Source organism: Aquarana catesbeiana, linkage group LG10 (assembly GCF_042186555.1).
Source record: "Aquarana catesbeiana isolate 2022-GZ linkage group LG10, ASM4218655v1, whole genome shotgun sequence".
NCBI lineage: Eukaryota > Metazoa > Chordata > Amphibia > Anura > Ranidae > Aquarana > Aquarana catesbeiana.
The window spans coordinates 217,998,469-218,023,233 of NC_133333.1; the positions used below are offsets into that span (position 1 = coordinate 217,998,469).

Sequence of the window (24,765 nt, forward strand, 5' to 3'; positions counted from 1 at the left end):
TAAATATTAAAAAGTTTTTATTTGTGTTATTATTTCCTTCTGTTCCATTTGTTTAGATACAGCATTCGTTATTTTGAATAATTCGTAACTTCAGATAGTGACGTAATGAACACGAATTTAACAGCCAAATTTGAAAGGAAATTATTTAATAGTTAGTAATACTTAAGGTATTATTAGTTAGTAATTATTTCAGATTTTCGAATATTCTGAAAAATTTGTTAAAAGGAGTTTTCATTCATTCGGATATTTCTGAATGAGCAAGTTTACCTGGGTCCCACTGGTTTCTGCCAGTTCTGTGATGATGGCATCGCTAGACATCTGCCAATGTCAAAGGGAAGTAAGCATGATGTGCCTTTCATCTGCTGCATTGTTTCCTTGGCTGACCACTGCGTCTATGGTCCTCAACGTTGCCCCTTATCTTTGCGCTTCTTCAAAATAGCTTGAACAGCACATCTTGAAACCCCAGACTGCTTTGAAATCTTAGCTGGGAGAGACCTTGCTCATGCAGTATAGACTACCTTGTGTTTTGTTGCTGTGTTCAGTCTTGCCCTGGTGTACTGTGAAACAGTCTTCCACAACCTCACCTAGTAGCGGAGTCTGACTGTTCCTCACCCAGTTTTAAGACTCCTACACAGCTGTTTGTTATTGACTTTTTTTTCGTAGGGGGGGGGGGGCACCCCTAATGGAGAGTCCGCCACGGTTTTCAACCTTCATATGAAATAAGTGTACAAGTGCAAGAACTGGTATCAGTTTGAAGCCAGAGGGTAGTCCCTCCAAAATTGATTTGATTTAGATTTTTCTTCTGTTCACTCACTTTGCATTTTGTAAATTGGATAAAAAATAAACAATTAAAATATACATTTGTGATAGCTTTCTTACTTTGCAGCATTTCTTCACACCTGCCTAACACTTTTGCAAAGTATTGTATATCAATGTATATTAAATAGTGTGTGACTGTGGGGGGAAATTGGAATGTAAGCTCCTCTGGTACAGAGACTGAAGAGACTGCCTCAGTGTTTTTTTACAGCACTGTGGAATGTGTTGGAGCTATATACAGTTGTGCTCATAAGTTACCCTGCCAGAATTTATAATTTCTTGGCCATTTTTCATAGAATATGAATAACACAAACTTTTCTTTCACTCATGGTTAGTGTTTGGCTGAAGCCATTTATTATCAAATCAACTGTGTTTACTCTTTTTAAATCACAAATGGCAACAGAAACTACCCAAATGACCCTGATCAAAAGTTTACATACCCTGGTGATTTTGGCCTGATAACGTACACACAGGTTGACACAAAGGGGTTTGGAATGGCTATTAAAAGGTAACCATCCTCACCTGTGATCTGTTTGCTTGTAATTAGTGTGTGTGTATAAAAGGTCAATGAGTTTCTGGACTCCTGACAGACCCTTGCATCTTTCATCCAGTGCTGCACTGACGTTTCTGGATTCTGAGTCATGGGGAAAGCAAAAGAATTGTCAAAGGATCTGCGGGAAAAGGTAATTGAACCGTATAAAAACAGGAAAGGGATATAAAAAGATATCCAAGGAATTGAGAATGCCAATCAGCAGTGTTCAAACTCTAATCAAGAAATGGAAAATTAAGGGTTCTGTTGAAACCAAACCAGGTCAGGTAGACCAACTAAAATTTCAGCCACAACTGCCAGGAAAATTGTTTGGGATGCAAAGAAAAACCCACAAATAACTTTAGGTGAAATACAGGACTCTGAAAACATGTGGTGTGGCCGTTTCAAGATGCACAATAAGGAGGCACTTGAAAAAAGATGGGCTGCATGGTCGAGTCGCCAGAAGAAAGCCATTACTACGCAAATGCCACAAAGAATCCCACTTATAATAATACGCCAAACCAGCCTCAAACTTTCTGGCACAAAGTCTTTAGGAGTGATGAGACCAAAATTTAGCTGTTTGGCCACAACCATAAACACTACATTTGGAGAGGAGTTGACAAGGCCTATGATGAAAAGGTACACCATTCCTACTGTGAAACACGGAGGTGGATCGCTGATGTTTTGGGGATGTGTGAGCTACAAAGGCACAGGAAATTTGGTCAAAATTGATGGCAAGATGAATGCAGTATGTTATCAAATAATACTGGAGGAACATTTGCATTCATCAGCCAGGAAGCTGCACATGGGACATACTTGGACATTCCAACATGACAATGATCCAAAACACAAGGCCAAGTCGACCTGTCATTGGCTACAGCAGAATAAAGTGAAGGTTCTGGAGTGGCCATCTCAGTCTCCTGACCTCAATATCATTGAGCCACTCTGGGGAGATCTCAAACGTGCAGTTCATGCAAGACAGCCCAAGAATTTACAGGAACTGGAGGCTTTTTGCCAAGAGGAATGGGCAGCTTTACCATCTGAGAAGATAAAGAGCCTCATTCACAAATACCACAAAAGACTTCAAGCTGTCATTGATGTTAAAGGGGGCAATACATGGTATTAAGAACTGGGGTATGTAAACTTTTGATCAGGGTCATTTGGGTAGTTTCTGTTGTTCTTATGATTTAAAAAGAGTAAACACAGTTGATTGATAATAAATGGCATCAGCCAAACACTAACCATGAGTGAAAGAAAAGTTTTTGTGTTAGTCATATTCTCTGAAAAACGGCCAAAAAAAAATCATAAAATTCTGCCAGGGTATGTAAACTTATAAGCACAAATGTAAGTGTATAGTAATAAAAAGTAAATAAGACATATTTCTGATACATGAACCTGCGTGCTGCACATTGCCTGACTGTCTTGTATGCATCGAAGACTTAAGAATAAACTCGTAATATGTTAGTCAGGAAAGCCCAGTCACCACGATGAGTGTTTCTCAGACTCCTCTGCAACATCGGAAGAATCTTATGATTAATGGTTACATCACTTCCCAATTATCTCCCTGACCTCATTAACTCTGACTGTGTTTAATGGAGTAATTAGGGACACGCGTTCTCCAGAGTCATCGGAGCAGAATGCCGGGGCGCCCAGCACCGAGCTCTGTCCTGTTCCCAATTGAATAAGGGAAGGCCTATACAGACATAGGAGCCCATATCATAGCACTACTACTGGAACCCACCCCCCGGGATGAAGAGCTAAACTCCAGTCAGACAGTGAATTGTAATCACTCTGCATAGGCATACGGGTGACACCACTTCCTGTAATGCAGCAAAAGATAAATGGTGTCACGACTATCCTCCTGCCTGTTAAAGGACAAAGAAGCAGCAGAATATTTATCATCCCTCTGCTCTATCCATGGGTAAGAGTGTTCCCGGTGTTAAGGGGGGGTGCACACTATGAGAAAATCTGAAGAAAAATTCCGTATGAGGCATGATCGTTCGGTTTTCGTATAGTGTGTACACAACTTTCAACATCCGATTCAAACTTTCCAAACAAAGAATTTCCAAGGGGACAAGTAGGATTCATTATTATTTTACAGGATTTATATAGTGCCAACAGGTTACGCAGCACTTTACAATATAGAAGGGAGATTCGTGTAACATAACCCAACAAACTCCAAAACTTTTCTTGTACGTGAACAGAAGGAACGATTTTCGTTTAATGTGTACCATCACATCAGAAACGAAAGACTGTGCATGATATTTATTTTGAACATGTAAAAAGAAAAAAAATAAAAAAAAAAAAAAAAAAAAAAAAAGGAAGAAAAACCATACAAAATAATAGAAGTAATCCTTCAGTCGTAGACAATCATAAAACAACGGTAGTTACAAGAGAAAACAAAAAAAAAAACAAAAACACACCCTATAAAACAAAGTTTGTTTATAGTTTCTGGTCATTTTCTTTTCGGATATGTAAACGAAAGAAAAGCACCTTTGTCATACGAGAATTTTCGTACATCATTTCCTTCCTCAGTTCCAACTTGCTGTGAAACATGTGAGGAGAGGGAGAAAATAAATAAATCACACGATCATTTGCCCGATTTTCTCATAGTGTGCACCAGTCTTTAGTCTGCATTCACACAGGAGTTTGGATGGGAATACATAGGCCTCTTTTGCACTTGTGCGACTTGTCCCGCGACTTGGGACTGCAAAGTCACATGACAAGTCATACCCCATGATTTCCAATAAGTACCGTTCATATCTGTGCGACTTCAAAAGTAGTCCCAGTACTACCTTGGACCAACTTTGATGCAAGTTCAGATCCACAGAGCTCAAGTTTTCACAGGCATTCACTGAAAGCGCCGCAAAATCGCGTCAATGTCGCAGTAAAATCGCATCCAGGTCGCGGCAGTGTGAAAAGGGTCTTAGCAGTGTTCATGAGCAGCTAAATGCAGACTCTGCAACAGTCTCTGCAATGACTGCAAACTGGCTGATTACCTGCGGCCAAATCTCAGCAGAAATGCTGCCCCTAGATGCACACAGACTGCCTCCAGGGTCTTTTTGCATGTATTTGCATGTATCTATTCAGATGAGCAGTTTGCATACAAACAGTAGTGGTGCCCGCCATTGATTTGTATGGAGTAAAAATTTGACAGCCGCAGCTGACACTTGCGGCTGTTTACACACAGTGTGTACAACAGAATTTACAACTGCTGGAAAAAGTCTACTATTTCTTCACACAAACTCTCACGTGAATATTGTCTAATACTAACAATATTGTGTAATGCAATAGAGACTAATTAGTTTACACAGATTACCCTCTCCCAGTATAAATGCCTGACAAGTGCCAGATGTAGGAAAAATATTCACGTGTGGAAAAACATTTCTTTACATATACACTATATTGTTAAAAGTATTGGGACACCTGCCTTACAAGCACATGAACTTTAATGGTGTCTTAGTCCGTAGAGTTCAATATTGAGTTGGCCCACCCTTTACAGCTATAACAGCTTCAACTCTTCTGGGAAGGCTGTCCACAAGGTTTAGGAGTGTGTCTATGGGAATGTTTGACCATTCTTCCAGAAGTGCATTTGTGAGGTCAGGCACTGATGTTGGATGAGAAGGCCTGGCTCACAGTCTCCGCTCCAATTTATCCCAAAGTTGTTCTATCGGGTTGAGGTCAGGACTCTGTGCAGGCCAGTCAAGTTCCTCCATCCCAAACCCGCTCATCCATGTCTTTATGGATCTTGCTTTGTGCTCTGGTCCAAATCATTTGGTGAAGGGGGGATTATGGTGTAGGGTTGTTTTTCAGGAGTGGCGCTTTGCCCCTTCGTTCCAGTGAAGGGAACTCCTAAAGGTGTCAACATATCAAGACATTTTGGACAACTTCATGCTCCCAACTTTGTGGGAACAGTTTGGGGATGGCTCATTCCTGTTCCAACATGGCTGCAAGGCAGTGCACAAAGCAAGGTCCATAAAGACATGGATGAGGGAGTTTGGGATGGAGGAACTTGAGTGGCCTGCACAGAATCCTGACCTCAACAACACATTTGAGCGGAGACTGTGAGCCAGGCCTTCTCATCCAACATCATTGCCTCACACCTCACAAATGCACTTCTGGAGCAATGGTCAATCATTCCCATAGACACACTCCTAAACCTTGTGGACAGCCTTCCCAGAAGGGTTGAAGCTGTAACTCGATATTGATAGTTCATGTGTGTGTAAAGTCGGGCGTCCCAATACTTTTGACAATATAGTGCAAAATATATATATATTATATATATATATATATATATATATACACACACATACACACACACACAACGAAGGCACGTCACGTAAGGCGGTGTTAGCACAGCCGAATGTGACTGAGGGGTTGCAATACATGCAATTGTGGCGCCGTGGTGTGACATTTATGGGGTTAAGCCAGGAGGCAACATATTGCCGTTAAACAACTCTGAAAATGATCCACCTTGGGTCACTTTTCAGAGGGATGGCAAGGGCTGCGCACACGTCAGCAGACAGAAGCCCCTGTTGGAATACTTCCCCTCTAAGGCTGTTCTTGTGACAAATGGAAATTTTAGGATTTCCCCCTCACTTTCAGTCCAGTGGCAATAGTCACCAGGGAAAAAAAAAAAAAAATATATATATCTGGGGTGAATCTCCACAGCAGGGACAGAGACCGCAAATAAAATCTTACAGGGGATCCAACCCCACTACACTCCATACAAAACTAGAACAACAAGTTTCGGCTTTAGATACACGAACAAGATGCAAGAACTCCACAAAGTCTTTAGTAGGAGTGCCCCCACTTTTATGGAATCAATAGATTGGAGTATCAGACGCGCACGCCTCATCGCCGACAACGTGTAAACACCAATCTGGCCTCTCCATCAAGATGAACAAACAATATAACAAACATTCTGAAGATCTGCTCAAAAGCTTTATAAACAGAAGATCAGGGAACGACTGAAGAGAACGTTCGCTGGCCAGAGAGAGGGGGTGAGTCACTGCTGAGTGCGCCAAAGTCTGTGGGCTCAAGATAGGGCCGTCCAACTGAGGGCCACAGGGCCAGAAAGAATCTTGCAATCTCTGACTGACCTCATCAAAATTCGGAGGAATATTTGTGCTTCATAATCATAGAACGAACGGCACTCTTCATACCCAAAATGCACGATCCAATTTAAAGGAGTTCTCCAGGAAAGATCGAATCATGTTCCTGCTTACTGCCAGAAGGGAGCCTTTCAGAAATGTATAGTCCTCTGCTCTTGAAGGCCGCCATTGAAGTGCTCTATACAAAAATGCCCATTGCCCGTCTCTCTCGATACCGATCTGGAACAAGCAAACAGATCTGATCTTTATACCTGTTCCAGAAATGACTGAAGCCATGGATTCAGCCTGCCAGCCAGGCAACCGGCATTAGGAGAAGTTCAGCAATATTTCCTATTGTAAAGCAATGGACATTCATCTCTGTACAGGTTTCCCTCTGCAGCACAGTGAGGGCTGTATGTGGTCTGAACCCTTATTGGAGATCAGCTGATTTAAAGCTGCTATAGATTGTAAGCTCTAAAATGAGCAGGGCTCTCTGATCCCCCCCCCCCTGTATTGGAATTGTACTGTCTGCGCTCATGTTGTAAAGCGCTGCGCAAACGGTCGGCGCTATATAAATCCTGTATAATAATAATAATATAAAAAGAAATGTATTCATGCAGATTTGTAAAGTTACTGACAGGTCCACTTTAAAGATGCTCATTGATGGGCCAATTTTTTTTTTTTTCCTTTAGTTCAGAAAAAAAAAAAAAAAAACAAACACTGAACTTATTTCCCCCATCCATACATTCGATGTGGATGAGAAATCCTCCCGGCTGTGTCTTTGTATTCTAATAGGAGGAGAGACTCCCTGCTGTCAGAATTCATCGATCAGTGCCACAGTCTATTGCCTGCTGTGCTGTTGGATCTGAAATTTCTTAGCTGTCTCGTTTTTTTTTTGAGAAATTCATCGATAGATCGACTCTTCTCATGAACACAAAACAGCCATACATGGATTGAAATTTGTCCAGTTCCTGCTGAACCAGCTGGATTTTGATCCATGTATGGCCATGTTTAATGTGGAAGCAAGGATGAGGAAGACAGTATAGTCGGTTTTTCTTTATTGGCTGGTAATAGCACTTCACCATTGGCCCCCTTGCACCCAGCTTTAAGTCTCTCTCCTCCTGCTGAACATTTCCTAACCTCCCACACCAAAACTTTTACAGACTTGTAGACTAGCAAAGACTTAGCAGTGAAACTGAAGTGCAGATAAATGAAGATTAAATACTTCATAGTCTGTCCCCAAAAACCAGAAGGTGGAGGTTGATTTATGGCCACCCATCCAGCAACATCTGAGGATAATTGTGAGCAGGCCGTAGCATCTGACGCCATGCCTAGCCACACCGGGGCCCACACTGCTTTACAAGACACCGACAGCCCCCCACCTCACCCCCGACTTCCACATTAGCAAAACAATTCCTTGGCAGACCACAAACTGCACAGATTGGATTGTGACATCACCTGACGTCTGTGCCAATAAAGTAACATGTGTAGGGAAGATCTGATCTGACAATTCCTATCTTGCCAATAAAACAGCCGAACACAGCAGCAAGTACCAAAACGCAAAGATCTGAGGGCCTTTAAAGCTGGACTCTGGGAGAAGCAAAAGATCCTTCCTTGCAATGGGGCTGCCCCCACACTTCAAGGGAAAAAAAAAAACCACCACACACACACACACCTACTGTATGTCTAGGGTACTGAAAATTACCAGTTACACTTACCGGTAACGGGTTTTCTAGGACTACTTCCAGGACGGCACACCTGAGTCCCACTTGACAGGAAACAGAATGAACAATAATGTTTAAAAAGCCCTCCCTTCCCTCTGTCCCTCAGTTATGACAAAGTATAAATCCACACCGTTGCCAGGAGGATACAATCTGTGAAACAAACACACAACCAACAATTAGGGCTAGGGAAGTAGGCCTGCCGTCCTGGAAGATTTCCTAGAAAACCCGTTACCGGTAAGTAACTGGTAATTTTCTCCAGTTTTCTTCCAGGACAGCACACCTGAGACGATGAACAAGAAGTTCAGACCTACTTTAGGGTGGGACCACCGCCTGTAGGACCTTCCTGCCAAACGCCAAGTCCCGAGAGGACAACAGCTCCACTCTGTAGTGCCTCAGGAAGGTAATTTTGGCTCATCCAAGTTGCTGCTCTGCAGATTTGATCAAACGAAGCGCCTGCCCTCTCTGCTCAGGAGGTCACCAGAGATCTAGTTGAGTGAGCTTTTAAATGAGTTGGGACAGGCTTGCCCGAATGCTCATAGGCTACAGTGATAGTCTGTTTAATCAACCTGGCTATTGTTGGCTTGGAGGCCTGAAGACCCTTCTTTTGGCCCGAAAAACTAAATTAGCAAATGGTTTGACCTTCTGAACTCACTCACTCTTTCTAAATAGACCAATAGACATCTTCTAACATCCAATAAATGATACTTTTCTTCCTTATTTTTAGGAAACTGACAAAAAGAGGGTAGAATAATCTCCTGTGAAAATCCGAGGTCACTTTTGGCAAATATCAAGGATCCTGTCTGAGGATTACCCTATCCTCCAGGAGCAACAAAAAGGGCTCTTTAATTGTCAGAGCCTGTAGGTCGCTGACTCTTCTGGCCGTCGTGATCGCCAGAAGGAAAGCCATCTTAAGGGAAAGAAAATGAACTGAAACTTGAGCCAATGGCTCATAAGGCCCCTTAGTTAGGGCATCTAATACTAAGGATAAGTCCCAAGGTGGAAACCTGTTGGTTTTCACCGGGGTAACTCTCTCCCTACCCTGACAAAAATCTTTTTATGAGGGGGTTAAGGGCCAGTTTACTATCCAGAAAGACTGACAAGGCTGCAACCTGAACTCTGAGGGTATTGACTGCTAAACCCTGGTCAGCCCCATCCTGGAGAAAATCCAGGACTGCTGGGATTATCTGAAGAGAGCCTTCTCTAGACTGAGCCCAGCGAGAGAAGACCCTCCAGACCTTAGCGTAGATCTGTCTAGTGACTGGCTTTCTGCTTGACAAAAGCGTATCAATTACTTTTTCAGAACAGCCCTTACGTCTTAGGATCTCCCTTTCAAACACCAGGCCGTCAGGGAAAGAAAGCCGGGATCTGGGTGTAAAACTGGTCCCTGGTGGAGGAGATAGCGACTGTAGGGGAGATGGAATGGAGGTGCCACCAACCATCTCTTCAGAGTGGGGAATCATGCCCGTCTCGGCTACCAGGGCGCAATTAGAATAAGGCACCCGTCTGACCGGTATAGCTTCTGTAGAACCCGGGGAATAAGCACCAGGGGAGGAAACGCATATGCTACCAGCTGTCTGAAATTGGAGGAAGCCAAAGTCTGCTCCCGGTCCCAAGGACCCTGGGCAAAAAGATCTAGATGAGCTCCCCAGCACCAGGCACTTGCGTCCGTAGTTACATTCAGCGGGTCCTGCTGGTTCCAGGTCTGACCTCCCGACAGGTTGGATGGGTTGAGCCACCAGTCCAGGGAGATTTTTACCTCCATCGAGAGGGATACCCTTATATCCAGGGATCCTCTTCTCCCATCCCAAGAGGAGAGAAGGAATCCCTGGAGTCCCTGAGAGTGGAACGGGCCCCACTGGACCGCAGGGATGCAAAATGACATCAGCCCCAGAATACTCATAAAATGGTCCTCAAGGAGGCCTCTACTCTGTTGAAGAGTGGACATGGCCCTCTGCACTTTTGTAATCTTTTCTTGGGGAAGGAAGATTCTCTGGGTCACCGAGTCTATCCAGTACCCTAGGAAAATCTTGGATTGTGCAGGATCCAGGGAGGACTTCTCCTGGCTGACCATCCAACCCAGGGTCTTTAGAGTTGACAGCACCCTGTCTCGGTCGGACTGGGCTGTAAATTAGCACGTCGTCCAGGTACGGGATCAAAGCTATCCCCTGTAGGTGTAGAAATGACACCACTTCGGCGAGGACCTTTGTAAAGATCCTCAGGCTGGCTGCTAAGCCGAAGGGGAGTGCCCTGAACTGCCAGTGTTGGACCCCCTGTTCTGTCTGAACCACAAAACGCAGATATTTCTGGTGTTTCGGGGCAATGGGTACATGCAAATGAGCATCCTTTAGGTCTAGCGTGAGCATGAAGACGCCTCCTTGGAGGGGTCTTCTGACCGTGTAAATGCTTTCCATTCTGATTTTTTTTTTGTAGAGTAAGTACTGGTTTAGTTTCTTTACATTTATAATTAGTCGAAACTTGCCCGAGGGCTTGGGTACCACAAATATGTGGGAATAAAACCCCCAGCCAATCTGACCCACAGGAACAGGGACAATAACTTCCTGTTCTGCCAGTACACCGACACTCTCCAGAAGGCCCTCTGCCTTCAGTGGGTCCCTGGGGATGAGTAAGGATAAAGTTCAGAGGGGGAACGGACAAAAAAAATCCAGTCTGTAACCCTCCTTTACCAGACTTAGAATGTAAGGGCTCTGTGTGATCCCTTCCACCAACCTTTATGTTGGCGTCATTTCAACTCTTTATTGGATGGTCCAGCCCCGGAAAAAAGGATACCCCCTTTTCCTTTGCCGAACCCCCACTTCTTTCTAGGCACCTTCTTTCCTTTAAAGCAGTCCTTTGACGGGGGGCCTCGAAAAAATTTATCCCTCTTGGGTTTCGTTGGTAATTTTTTGCCCTTATCAGACGAACGGGATAAGACCTGTTCTAGGCCGGACCCAAAAAGTAAAGAGCCCTCAAAGGATATCCTACAGAGATGTGATTTAGAAGTAAAATCCCAATCCCAGGTTTTAACCCAAAGGGCTCTTCTAGCGGAGTTTAAAGCTGCAGATTTAGCAATCGTTCTGTCTCTACCGCAGCGTCTGCTAGGTAAGCTACAGCTTTACCAATAACCTCCAAGGAATCTAACACCTCCTTGGATTTATTTACTCGTGCCACGTGGTCTAACAACTTGTTGACCCATGAATCAGCATTCCTGGCAACACAAGCGGCAGCCACTACTGGACCCATAGCTGCAGCGTTGGCATCCCAGGCTCTGCGCAATAAGGTTTCCGACCTTTTATTCATTTGATCCCAGATGTTTCCAGAATCTTCAAAAGGAGAGAGACGAACATTTGGAAACTTGTGCTAATGAAGCATCCAAAGCCTGGGACCCCTCAGTGTGGCTTGCCAGGGTCCCATCCTGAGAAGGGGAACTCTCCCTAGTGGAAGGGGTTTCTTGCCGCTTCTCCACCGAGGCTTTAAATGACTGGAGGGTCGCTATCATCTCAGCCTGTAGCGCCCGACATTCTTTCATAGCCTGCGCAGACTTCTTTCCTGCTAACCTATAAATGCATCTAGAAGCAAAAAGGGTTTAGCTTGGTCTGGCGGGAGCTTCTCATTACAGTTACCACAGTGTTTAGATTTAGCTGTGGCTTTTTTAGATCTACTGGCTGACCCCTGAACAGGGCAATCAGTTTCTGAAAAACAAAATAAATAGAGAACACCCTGTGTCAGTCTTTTGCCAGGGTCCTGCCCATGAGCTTTTACCCTCTATGGGAATCCTGTGAAGGGGAGAGGGAAATAGAACCACCCCAAATCCTCTCCCCCCCCCAACAGCCGAGTCACTCACCCCCTGTGGCGATCTCTGATGCTGCTACTTTCGGTCCATCCTCCATCTCCATTTCTCTAGCGGATCGCTCTGGAAAGGCTGGCAGCAAACACGGACCGTGGACCTCCGCTCCGTTACCGCTTTCTATCAGCCTGCTGCGCTGCCTAGCCCCCATTTTGCCAAAGCTTAGAGGCCGGCGGAAATGAGGTCATACGAGTGCACCCTCCATTTCAGGACATGCGTACTGAGCCGAACCATGCCGGCTCCCACAATGCCAAGCCTGGAGTCTCATGGCGCCACGCCAAGCAGACCCGAATGCTCCGCATGAGGGCACAAACCCCTCAAGGGAGATACTCCCGTGGCCCCTCCTAAGCCATCCGCCACTGTCAGGTAGGACAAAAGGGGAAATATCCCCCCTGGAAAGAGCTAAGCTCTGCCAAACCCTGCAGCCTCCACTGACTGCTTTCTCTGACTTCCCAGGGGGAGACCTTGGCCTAAGGATAAAAAATAAACTGTTTCGCTGCCATTCTGTAGGAAACACAAATCAATAACTGAAGGACAGAGGGAAGGGAGGGGCCTTTTAAACATTATTGTTGAATGCGTTTCCTGTCAGGTGGGACTCGTCACCTCAGGTGTGCCGTCCTGGAAGATGACTGGAGAAAAGCAGTTTTACCCGATCCTCCTCTCCCGCAGGCTCCTTCTGCACTGCTAGACCAGTCCATACAGCCTCTAATCCCCTATGCTCCGATGGGCACAGGTCCTCTGACATCAAGTACAGCCCATTGCCCTGCATCGGATGTGAAGATGCTGAGGGACAGTCCACTGGTGGAGCATAGGGGAGTAGAGAAGAATACCAGCTACTGGGGGATCAGAGAAGTAAAACTGTGTTTTCCAGTATCTGCATTGTAAATGAGCAATGAACTGTTTGAGTTTAGAAGCAGCCCCACTGCAAGGGAGGATTTGTGTTTTCCCTGGGGATAGGCTTTAAGCCTCGCACACACTAAGTTTTTTGGGTTGAAGTAAAAAAAAAAAAAAAACAAAAAAAAAAAAACAAAACTGACAGCTCTGGTTGGAGCCCCTGTAATAACAGTCCAAGGTTAGTACAGCTGTTGTGTTCTGTATTGGATGAGATCGCTGATCAGGAGTCGGTTGGCTGCTGTTTTTCCAGTCTATAATTTTAATGGTAGGTTTATTTTAACAGTGAGAGACAGAACAACAAAAATATCCATTAAAACGCATTTCAAAAAAGTTATAAATTGATTTGCATTTTAATGAGTGAAATAAGTATTTGATCCCTTATCAATCGGCAAGATTTCTGTCTCCCAGGTGTCTTCTATACAGGTAACATGCTGAGATTAGGAGTACTCTCTTAAAAGGGAGCACTCCTAATCTCAGCTTGTTACCTGTATAAAAGACACCTGTCCACAGAAGCAATTTCAATCTCTCCACCACGGCTAAGACCAAAGAGCTGTCCAAGGGTGTCAGTGACAAGATTGTAGACCTACACAAGGCTGGAATGGGCCTTGTGTAGGTCTGCAGCTCGGTGAGAGGATGACAACAGTTGGTGCGATTATTTGCAAAAGGAAGAAACACATAATAACTGTCAATCTCCCTTGGTCTGGGGCTCCATGCAAGATCTCACCTCGTGAAGTTTCAATGATCATGAGAACTGAGGAATCATCCTAGAACTACATGGGAGAATCTTGTCAACAATCTCAAGGCAGCTGGCACCATGGTCATCAAGAAAACAATTGGTAACACACTACGCCGTAAAAGACCGAAATCCTCTAGCGCCCGCAAGGTCCCCCTGTTTAGGAAACCACATGTACAGGCCTGTCTGCAGTTTGCTAATGAACATCTGAATGATTCAGAGGAGAACTGGGTGAAAGTGTTGTGGTCAGATGAGACCAAAATCAAGCTCTTTGGCATCAACTCAACTCACCGTGTTTGGAGGAGGAGGAATGCTGCCTATGACTCCAAGAACATCATCATCACCATCAAACATAGCAGTGGAAACTTTATGCTTTGGGGGTATTTTTCTGCTAAGGGGACAGAACAACTTCACCACATCAAAGGGACGATGTACCATCATATCTTGGGTGAGAACCTCCTTCCCTCAGCCTGGGAATTGAAAATGGGTCGTGGATGGGTATTCCAGCATGACAATGACCCAAAACACACACACACTCAGGGCAACAAAGGAGTGGCTCAAGAAGCAGCACAATAAGGTCCTGGAGTGGTCTAACCAGTCTCCAGACCTTAATCCCATAGAAAATATGTGAAGGATCAAGTTACCAGACATCAGCCTCGAAACCTTAAAGTGGAGTTCCACCCACTTTTAGAACTCTTCAGCATCTTTTTTTTTTTTTTTCTCAGCACCTACTGTATATCTGCTGTATTCATTTTTCACTTCCTCCTCCCTGGCCGTGGCCCATCGCATCATTTCCTGTTTGCAATGCCTTCTGGGAAGGGGCGGCAACTTCCTCTGGCACTGCCGTTGCTATGGAAACCTGACCTGAAACCTATTACACTGCTTGTGCTGCACTGAGCATGTGCGAGATCTGCAAGGATGAGATCCAGGAAGAAATACAGTCTGGCTTCAGATGCTGCTGTAAGTTTATAAAATAACAAACTACTTCTATAAACTAACAAAACAGACCTTAGTTTACAGACTAAATTTATTAGAATACATTAGGCTTGTGTATTATAGTGGTATTTTTATTTAAAAAGTATAATTTCGGCCGGAACACCACTTTAATGACTTGGAGAGGATCTGTAAAGAGGAGTGGGACAAAATCCCTCCTGAGATGTGTGCAAACCTGGGGGTCACCTACAAGAAACGTCTGACCTCTGATTGGCAACAAGGGTTTTGCGAAGTACTAAGTCATTTTTTGCCAAGGGATCAAATATTTATTTCACTCATTAAAATGCAAATCAATGTATACCTTTTTTGAAATGTGTTTTTCTGGATATTTTTGTTCCGTCTCTCACTGTTAAAATAAACCTACCAATAAAATTATAGACTGATCGTTTTCTTGTCAGTGGGAAAATCTACAAAATCAGCAGGGGATCAAATACTACACCTCCCCCTGTTCTGGATAAGAGGGAGTTGTACTCTGCTGTGCTGCTCAATACTTTCAACCTAGGACAAGAAGTGAGTTAATGGCAGGATTACCAGGTTAAAAATGAAATAAAAGTTTTTGTGAAAAAAGAGAACTAATGCGGACTGGTGAACTGAAATACTATTAAATTTTGTACTTGGGTTTAGATATACTTTAAAGCGTATATATATATATATATATATTTTTACCAATTATTATATGTGGTAGCTGCATTCGTTTTTTTTTTTTTTTTTTTTTTTAGGCTCTTTTTACCTGGTGATCTGGCCAGTAACACACACCTCGTGTATTAGAGTACCACCACTCTGGATGAAGGAGCACAGGGGACACCTGTATACAGTAGCATTGTCAGTCTTGGGGGGGGAGAGGGGGTGTTAGATGTTTTAGCAGATTTAGATAAACTAAAAATTGAAGCCAAATTCCAGTTCACATTGCAGTTACAGCAACAGCTTTTTTTTCTTTTGGGATTTAGGTTTTACATAAAAGCTGATCATTGTAATCACCCTGGTCAGTGGTAAATGCTGTGTTTCAACAAGCAAAACTGCTGCATTTGCAGGACAACTTGTTCCGTTAAATAAAAAAAAAAAAAAATTATATATATATATATATATATATATATATATATATATATTTTATTATGAGCTTCCAATTGGGTTTATTACAGATAATCGCATGAAGTGATAACCAATCTGCACACAAATATAGATCAATAGTGACCTGTCTATACATACAGGAGATAACAACCCCGGATATAGGAAACAGAACTCATTATCAGCTCTGTACATCATACAATCAGTCTGCATATATAACACTATAATATAATAACACACAGGACTGTATAATATAAACACAGATCTGAGATCATTGTTATTAAACACCAAGATACACACAGATACAATGTATATCACCGATCCTGAGATATGTACAATGTATACAGTGATGGACATTATTCCAGGTAAGGCACACAGAACACATACAGCAGATTTCACATCAACTCACCTATAGGGGGCAGACAGCCCTACACCCACACATACACCCCTATAGAAAGCAGACACCCCCCCTCACCCCCTATAAAAGGGCAGACACCACCCCCCCTCCCACCCCTATAGAGGGCAGACACCACTGCCCTTATAGAGGGCAGACACACACCCCCTCCCGCCCCTACAGAGGGGCAGACACCACCCCCCTCCCGCCCCTACAGAGGGGCAGACACCACCCCCCCTATAGAGGGCAGACACCACCCCCCTCCTGCCCCTATAGGGGACAGACACCACCACCCCACCCCTATAGAGGGCAGACCCCCCCTCCCACCCCTATAGAGGGCAGAACCCCCCCTATAGGGGACAGACACCACCCCCCCTATAGGGGACAGACACCACCCCCCCTATAGGGGACAGACACCACCCCCCCTATAGGGGACAGACACCACCCCCCCCTATAGAGGGCAGACACCACCACCCCTATAGGGGACAGACACCACCACCCCTATAGGGGACAGACACCACCACCCCTATAGGGGACAGACACCACCACCCCTATAGAGGACAGACACCACCACCCCTATAGAGGGCAGACACCACTCCCCCTATAGGGGACAGACACCACCACCCCTATAGAGGGCAGACACCACTCCCCCTATAGGGGACAGACACCACCACCCCTATAGAGGGCAGACACCACTCCCCCTATAGGGGACAGACACCACCACCCCTATAGAGGGCAGACACCACTCCCCCTATAGGGGACAGACACCACCCCCCTATAGGGGACAGACACCACCACCCCGCCCCTATAGAGGGCAGACACCACTCCCCCTATAGGGGACAGACACCACCCCCCTATAGGGGACAGACACCACCACCCCGCCCCTATAGAGGGCAGACACCACTCCCCCTATAGGGGACAGACACCACCACCCCTATAGGGGACAGACACCCCCCCCCAATAGGAGGGCAGACTACACCTCATCCTCCAGGTAGGTGGTTGTGTAGAACTTACCTGCGGTCGGTTGTTGTACTTTATATCGGAAGAATCGGAGCCCCTCATGGTGACTTCTAGGGGTGGAAGGAGCCCTGCTGTGGCCCTAACAATCCGGGGCCCCTGAGGTCCTTCCTCCGGGCTTAGGAAACTCCGAGGTACAAAGAGGGGCAACGGGATCCTCCTCTGTGTGTGTGGCCCCTCAGAGTCCTCCTGTCCAGCTGTATGTGGCCCCCTGAGAGTCCTCTACTCTGTGGCCCCGGAGAGTCCTCCTTAGAAGTTGTGTGTCCCTTCCTGTCCTCCCGCACTGTCAGGTAATCTCTCTCTCTAGGTGTGGTCACTTCACACGTGATCTCCGGGCTCCTCCCCCACCAGGTGAGCGCTAACCGAAACCCGGACACACCCCCCTGTGACGTCACCACTCTCTACTGATACCATAAAACTCCCCTGTCCCCATCCCTGTACACCGGACGTCATCCTCATCCCTGGATCACAGCCATCCCTCTACACCGGACATCCCCATCCCTGTACACCAGACATCCCCATCCCTGTACACCAGACATTCCCATCCCTCTACACCAGTCATTCTCATCCCTGGATCACAGCCATCCCTCTACACCGGACATCCCCATCCCTGGATCACAGCCATCCCTATCCCTCTACACCAGTCATCACTGTACACCAGTCATTCTCATCCCTGGATCCCTGTACACCAGTCATCTACATTGCTGGGTCCAAATCATCCCTTTACAAGTTATTCTCACCCCTTGGTTCAGATTTCCCTCTGAATGCTGTCATCCCCATCCTTTGTCTCTGCAGCTTCCATGGAATTATATTTTATACTTGGTGTTGGCAGAATTTCTTCTTCATGGATCCCGATGAGAACTTTTAAACGATGTATTCAATATTTATATCCTCCAACACAACTTGTGCAATCCACTCTGACCAATCAAATTGCAGCAGGGCTTTTCTAGCACAGGCTAGAGGATGAAAGGTAGCTTCTGATTGGCTGCCATGGGTAAGCAGCATGTAGGATTTCTACCTAATGCCCAACTGTCCCACCATGAACCCTGATTGGTTTATAATGCAATCTATATACCCCCCCCAATCCTACCTCTATAATATTTGGTTATGTTTGAGGCCTCATGCACAATGGATGTTTTTGGAGGTTTAAACAAAAAAAAGACTAATAAACGCTAAAAGACGCTATTGCAAAAACGTTGAATAACTCACTGTAAAGCTACTGGCATTTTTAGAACGTTATTTTACCCGGTTCCCAACCGGCTCACGTCTATATACGGGGGGCAGAATGGCTCCCCTGCACGAAACCCCGTACAGGTACGGGGTTCCTTTAAGAGCCGCCAGAGGGCCCACACCCGCTGCACGGCGGGAGGACCACCTGACGAGTGTGGCCAGCGGTCGCGATCGCCGCCGGCCACGCGTGACCGCATGCACGAGCGCCAGCACGGGGATTTGTGTGTGTAAACTATCTAGAAACAACGAAATGTCTCCTCTCCTACTCAGTCCTCTCCCTATACAGTTAGAACACACTGAGGGAACACACATTTAACCCCTTGATCGCCCCCTAGTGTTACCCCTTCCCTACCAGTGTAATTTACACAGTAATCAGTGCACTTTTATAGCACCGATTGCTTTATAAATGTCAATGGTCCCAAAAATGTGTCAAAAGTGGGAGTGCATGGGGCAGGGGACATTATACCCTGTTTCCCTGAAAATAAGCCCTACCCCGAAAATAAGACCTACAAGGACTTTAACTAGGGCTTATTTGGGGGGTAGGGTTTATATTGCAGCCATCACAGACAATCACGCTAGGTCTTATTTTCGGGGAAACAGGGTACTTTGAAGATGGGGAAGTGACCTACAAGTGGGGATGGGGAGGTAAATGGTAGTGAGGGAGTGCATTGGGCAGGGTGCATTATACTTTGGGGATGGGGAGGTAAATGGTAGTGAGGGAGTGCACGGGGCAGGGTGCATTATACTTTGGGGATGTACAGAACACATCATCCCCACCGTACAGCATCATGTTGTGGAGATTCGTTTCTTCAGCAGGGACAGGGGAGCTGGTCAGAGCTGATGGGAAGGTGGATGGAGCCAAATACAGGGCAATCTTAGACCCCTTTCACACTGAGGCGTTTTTCAGGCGCTACAACGTTAAAAGTAGCGCCTGCATAGCGCCTGAAAAAAGCCTCAGCTGCAAACCCAGTGTGAAAGCCCGAGTGCTTTCACACTGGGGCGCTGCGCTGGCAGGGCGTCACAAAAAGTCCTGCCAGCCGCTTCTTTGCAGCGGTGGAGGAGCAGTGAATACACCGCTTCTCCACCGCACCTGCCCATTGAAAACAATGGGGCAGCGCTGTTATATCCCCGGCAAAGCACCGCTACGGTGGTGTTTTGTGGGCAGATTCAACCCCATTTCGGCCGCTAGCGGGGGCTAAAACGACGGTAAACGGCGCTAAAAATAGCGCCGCTTTACCGCTGACGCCCGGGGCGGCTCAGTGTGAAAGGGGTCTTAGAAAAATACACGTTAGAGTCTGCAAAAAACTTGAGACTGGGGCGGAGGATCACCTTCCAGCAGGACAACGACCCTAAACATACAGCTAGATGATGTCAGGTGATTCTATAAAGTATTCATTTAGGGGGGGCGCCATACAAATGCACGCCACACTTTTCAGATATTTATTTGTAAAAAAATGTTGAAAACCATTTATCATTTTCATTCCACTTCACAATTATGTGCCACTTTGTGCAAAAAGGTATAAAAACACAAAGCGCTGTGATGCTAAATAACTATTAAATTCACATAAAAACAAGTGAGGCTGCTATCAAAAGAAGTGTTATCAGGATCACTTAAATAGAATAAATTATAGTGTATGAAGCGCTTCACAATGTGAAAAAAGGATGAATAAATAATTAATAAGCCACTCAAATAAATCCAGTAGTGAATAAAAATCCCTAAAAATACATCCGGCAATAAAAATGTGAGATAATAAAAATAAAAATAGTGACACCTTATGTGTAGAAAAAAACACATAAAATTAAGTATTAAGTAAGAAGTGTTCAAGGAGTTCAATCTATAGAATGTATGATCCGATTGACACAGAGACATAAAAAAGTCCCACTAGCAAAGTTCTAGAAAGTAGCACACATTTGTTGAATTGGGGTACTAATTAATAAATTAGCAACAATGTTTCTTATGCTTCTGTTCACATCAGATGTGATGATCACAAACAGACCTCCCAGATAAAGTAGATAAAAGAAAAACAGATCATTGTGCAATGATCTTGATACCAGGTACACAGGCAAAAAACTTGTATCTGATCCACTCACGTGCGCCCTATAGTGATAAGGCGTATGCAGGTTTCTCTATAGCAGTCAGCCGCTTCAGACAGGAGCAGAATCGCTGCAGTACACAGTTTGATACTGCCAGTCTGCTCAGAGCGTCCTTGGCTCCTCCCACGCGTTGCGTCACGGTCACGTGACTTTTTCAAGGATCGCTCTGAGCAGACTGGCAGTATCAAACTGTGTACTGCAGCGATTCTGCTCCTGTCTGAAGCGGCTGACTGCTATAGAGAAACCTGCATACGCCTTATCACTATAAGGCGCACGTGAGTGGATCAGATACAAGTTTTTTGCCTGTGTACCTGGTATCAAGATCATTGCACAATGATCTGTTTTTCTTTTATCTACTTTATTTGGGAGGTCTGTTTGTGATCATCACATCTGATGTGAACAGAAGCATAAGAAACATTGTTGCTAATTTATTAATTAGTACCCCAATGCAACAAATGTGTGCTACTTTCTAGAACTTTGCTAGTGGGACTTTTTTATGTCTCTGTGTCAATCGGATCATACATTCTATAGATTGAACTCCTTGAACACTTCTTACTTAATACTTATTTTTATGTGTTTTTTTCTACACATAAGGTGTCACTATTTTTATTTTTATTATCTCATATTTTTATTGCCGGATGTATTTTTAGGGATTTTTATTCACTACTGGATTTATTTGAGTGGCTTATTAATTATTTATTCATCCTTTTTTCACATTGTGAAGCGCTTCATACACTATAATTTATGTGCCACTTTGTGTTGGTCTATCACATAAAATCCCAATAAAATGCATTTACGTTTTTGGTTGTAACATGACAAAATGTGGAAAACTTCAAGGGGTATGAATACTTTTTTTTGAGGCACTGTTTATGCGAATTGGATGCGTTTTAAACCCCATCCAATTGGCATTACTTGCCGGCTGCATTCTCTATGGAGCCGGTTCTGTGCGTTTTTCATGATTTCAAGTATAAATTTGCACCTGATCTGGTGAACAAAATCGCACCGAACACTTTTTGAAAATCGCACTGAAACCGCAGCCGGACATGTGTGAACCAAGCATTAACCACTTGCTGCTCGCCCACCGTCATATGACGGCGGGACGGTGCAGCTGTTATCCTGGGCCGCCGTCATATGACGGTGCTGCCTTCTAGGTTTCCTAGGGGGCGCGCGCGCCCGCCGCGTCCCTCGGGTCCCGGTGCGCGTACCCGGCGGCTGCGATGTCCCCCGGGCACCCGCGATTGCCCGGTAACCGAGCAGGACCGTGGATCTGTGTATGTAAACACACAGATCCACGTCCTGTCAGATGGGAGGAGACCGATGGTGTGTTCCTAGTATATAGGAACACCGATCGGTCTCCTCCCCTTGTGAATTCCCTCCCCCCCACAGTTAGAATCACTCCTTAGGAACACATTTAACCCTACAGCGCCCCCTCCTGGTTAACCCCTTCATTGCCAGTCACATTTATACAGTAATCAGTGCATTTTTATAGCACGGATCCCTGTATAAATGTGAATGGTCCCAAAAATGTGTCAAAATTGTCCGATGTGTCCGCCGCAATATCGCAGTCACGATAAAAATCACAGATTGCCGCCATTACTAGTAAAAAAAAAAAAAAAATAATAAAAATGCTATAAATCTATCCCCTTATTTTGTAGACGCTATAACTTTTGCGCAAACCAATAAATATACGCTTATTGCGATATTTTTTACCAAAAATATGTAGAATACATATCGATCTAAACTGAGGAAAAAATTTGTTTAAAAAAAAAAAAAAAATTTGGATATTTATTATAGCAAAAAGTAAAAAATATTGTGTTTTTTTTCAAACTTGTCACTCTTGTTTTGTTTATAGCGCAAGAAATAAAAACCGCAGAGGTGATCAAATACCACCAAAAGAAAGCTCTATTAGTGGGGAAAAAATGATAAAAATTTCATTTGGGTACAGTTTTGTATGACCGCGCAATTGTTATTCAAAGTGTGACAGCGCCGAAAGCTGAAAATTGGCTTGGGCAGGAATGGGGTGAAAATGCCCTGTATGGAAGTGGTTAAGCATTAATAAAATCGCTGCTCCCTGCCAAATGGAATAAAAAAAAACTTTTAAGCGTACCCCAGGGCAGTGCCCACCCCCATGCCATTTGTTTGACAATCAGACCTATTGACCTATTAGCCTAGAAAATGACCATTACTGGTTTTTACCATTCAAAGCGATCTCTGGTACCTTTGACTCATTCCTGGTGAAAACCCCCTCCCTTCATTTCCTGTTGTGGTTGCAGGACAGGAAATAAAGAGAAATCTTCCCAGCAAGAAAAATACAAACTTCAAGAAATCTCAGAAAGACTCTGTAAAAAAAAAGTGTCACACATATAAAAAATGACATTTCCTGCTGTGATTGCTCCATCCTCAGAATGTCTCAATCAAAACCGGACGTGCCGCCTCCCCCGCTTCTCATTTTATGGTGGAAATTTACTGCAGCTTCTTTATAGAAGACAAATGTTTTCACTTTCCACATAGGACTGAAAGGAGGGTGGAGTGGTTATTAAAGGAAACCTATACAGCCGAAATATTGAGGCGACCAGTACTGCCCCCCTCCAAAATACGATCCTTCTCATGCCGATTCATTGGCTTCTGTACTGGGGTCACAGGCTGGAGCTGGCATGCAGATTGGTTTCCTGATTTGCATTCAGGACAATTGTTTTTCTTAGAAAGTGTTCAAAAGTCCATTTACATGCATCTCCGACACGCGTGTTGTGATGCACATGATAACGCTTAACTGTGGTGCACTGTGTAGAAAAAAAATGGCGTATATCCAATTTTTGGTTTATTCTGATGCGGTGGCAGTCTAGTAATTTCAACTTTACGTGGTTGTAAACCCTTCCATATACCCAGTAGAATGACTGGCCTCGGGTGATACACAGAGATGAAACAAATCCTCCTCCAAAGTTGTACCTATTTATCTGCAGTCTTCTCTTCTTGACATTCATTCAAAGTACAGAATTCATAAAGCTTGTCCGAGCTGTCAGAAAAAGGGGGCGGAGAGCTGAAGTTACCCACTGCAGAGCTCAGTGAGGAAAACTCCTTCACACAGAAACAGAGCTGAGGCTGTCAATCAGCTGGAGCTCCATCCCCTGTCACCATTTTGCTCTTGGTGTCAGGAAAACTTATAAGAAGGGATTCATGCAGAATGCAGAGAAACCAGGCAGCAGACAGAAATTACAGTTAGTGCTCTGGATTGAGACAAGTACACACTATAGAGGGATATGCTTTGTTCATATTTCATGTCTGAGGTTTACAACCACTTTATTGCAACACAAGTTAAAGCGGAGTTCCACCCATTTCAAAGTCAGCGGCTACAAAAAAGTGTAGCTGCTGACTTTTAAAAATCAGACACTTACTTGTCCCACGGTCCAGCGATGCGGGCGCACAAAGCCCCGCTCCTCTCCCTCTTTTCTCCGCGGCGCAAAAGGCAAGGTTCCATCTCTCACTGGCCAGTTTAAACCAAAAATTACTCCCACTTTTCCCCCCAAATTTCCTCTCTCCTCAGTAGAGAGTTCCCCTCCCACCCCCATATACCCATCCTCGACAGGATTAACATCCCAATCCTAGCACAAGCCACCCCTATCCCCCATCCAGTTTAAATCCTTTTCCATTAGTGCAGCACCCCCATTGCCATCAGTGCAGCACCCCCCCCCCCATTGCCATCAGTGCAACACCCCCATTGCCATCAGTGCAGCACCCCCATTGCCATGAATGTAGCACCCCCATTGCCATCAGTAGAGCACCCCCATTGCCATGAATGCAGCACTCCCATTGCCATGAATGCAGCACCCACCATTGCCAGCAATGCAGCACCCACCATTGCCAGGAATGCAGCACCCACCATTGCCATGAATGCAGCCCCACCATTGCCATGAATGTGCCACCCCCATTGCCATCAGTGCAGCACCCCTATTGCCATGAATGCAGCACCCCCATTTCCATGAATGCAGCACCCCCATTACCATCAGTGCAGCACCCCCATTGCCATCAGTGCAGCACCCCCATTGCCATTAGTGCACCACCCCCATTGCCATGAATGCAGAACCCCCATTGCCATGAATGCAGCATCCCCATAACCAGGAATGCAGCACCCACCATTGCCAGGACCGCAGCACCCACCATTGCCAGGAATGCAGCACCCCCATTGCCATGAATGCAGCACCCCCATTGCCATGAATGCAGCATCCCCATTACCAGGAATGCAGACTCACCATTGCCATCAGTGCAGCCTTGATGCCCATTCATTGGGTACAGGGAGGGGGGCGGGACGAGCGCCAAAAGATTACATACAGGAAAAACTCCT

General features: G+C 45.1%; 1 protein-coding gene across 1 annotated transcript in view; it reads right to left on the minus strand.

Annotated features, from left to right (window-relative positions):
* The window catches only part of ST14 (ST14 transmembrane serine protease matriptase), a 75,146-nt gene extending 57,718 nt beyond the window's left edge, over window positions 1-17,428 (minus strand). The window contains exon 1 of the mRNA XM_073603314.1: window positions 17,100-17,428. Coding sequence (XP_073459415.1) covers window positions 17,100-17,147 — 48 coding nt within the window. The 5' untranslated portion in view covers window positions 17,148-17,428. The remainder of the gene's footprint in view (window positions 1-17,099) is intronic.
* Between the last annotated feature and the right edge of the window lie 7,337 nt (window positions 17,429-24,765).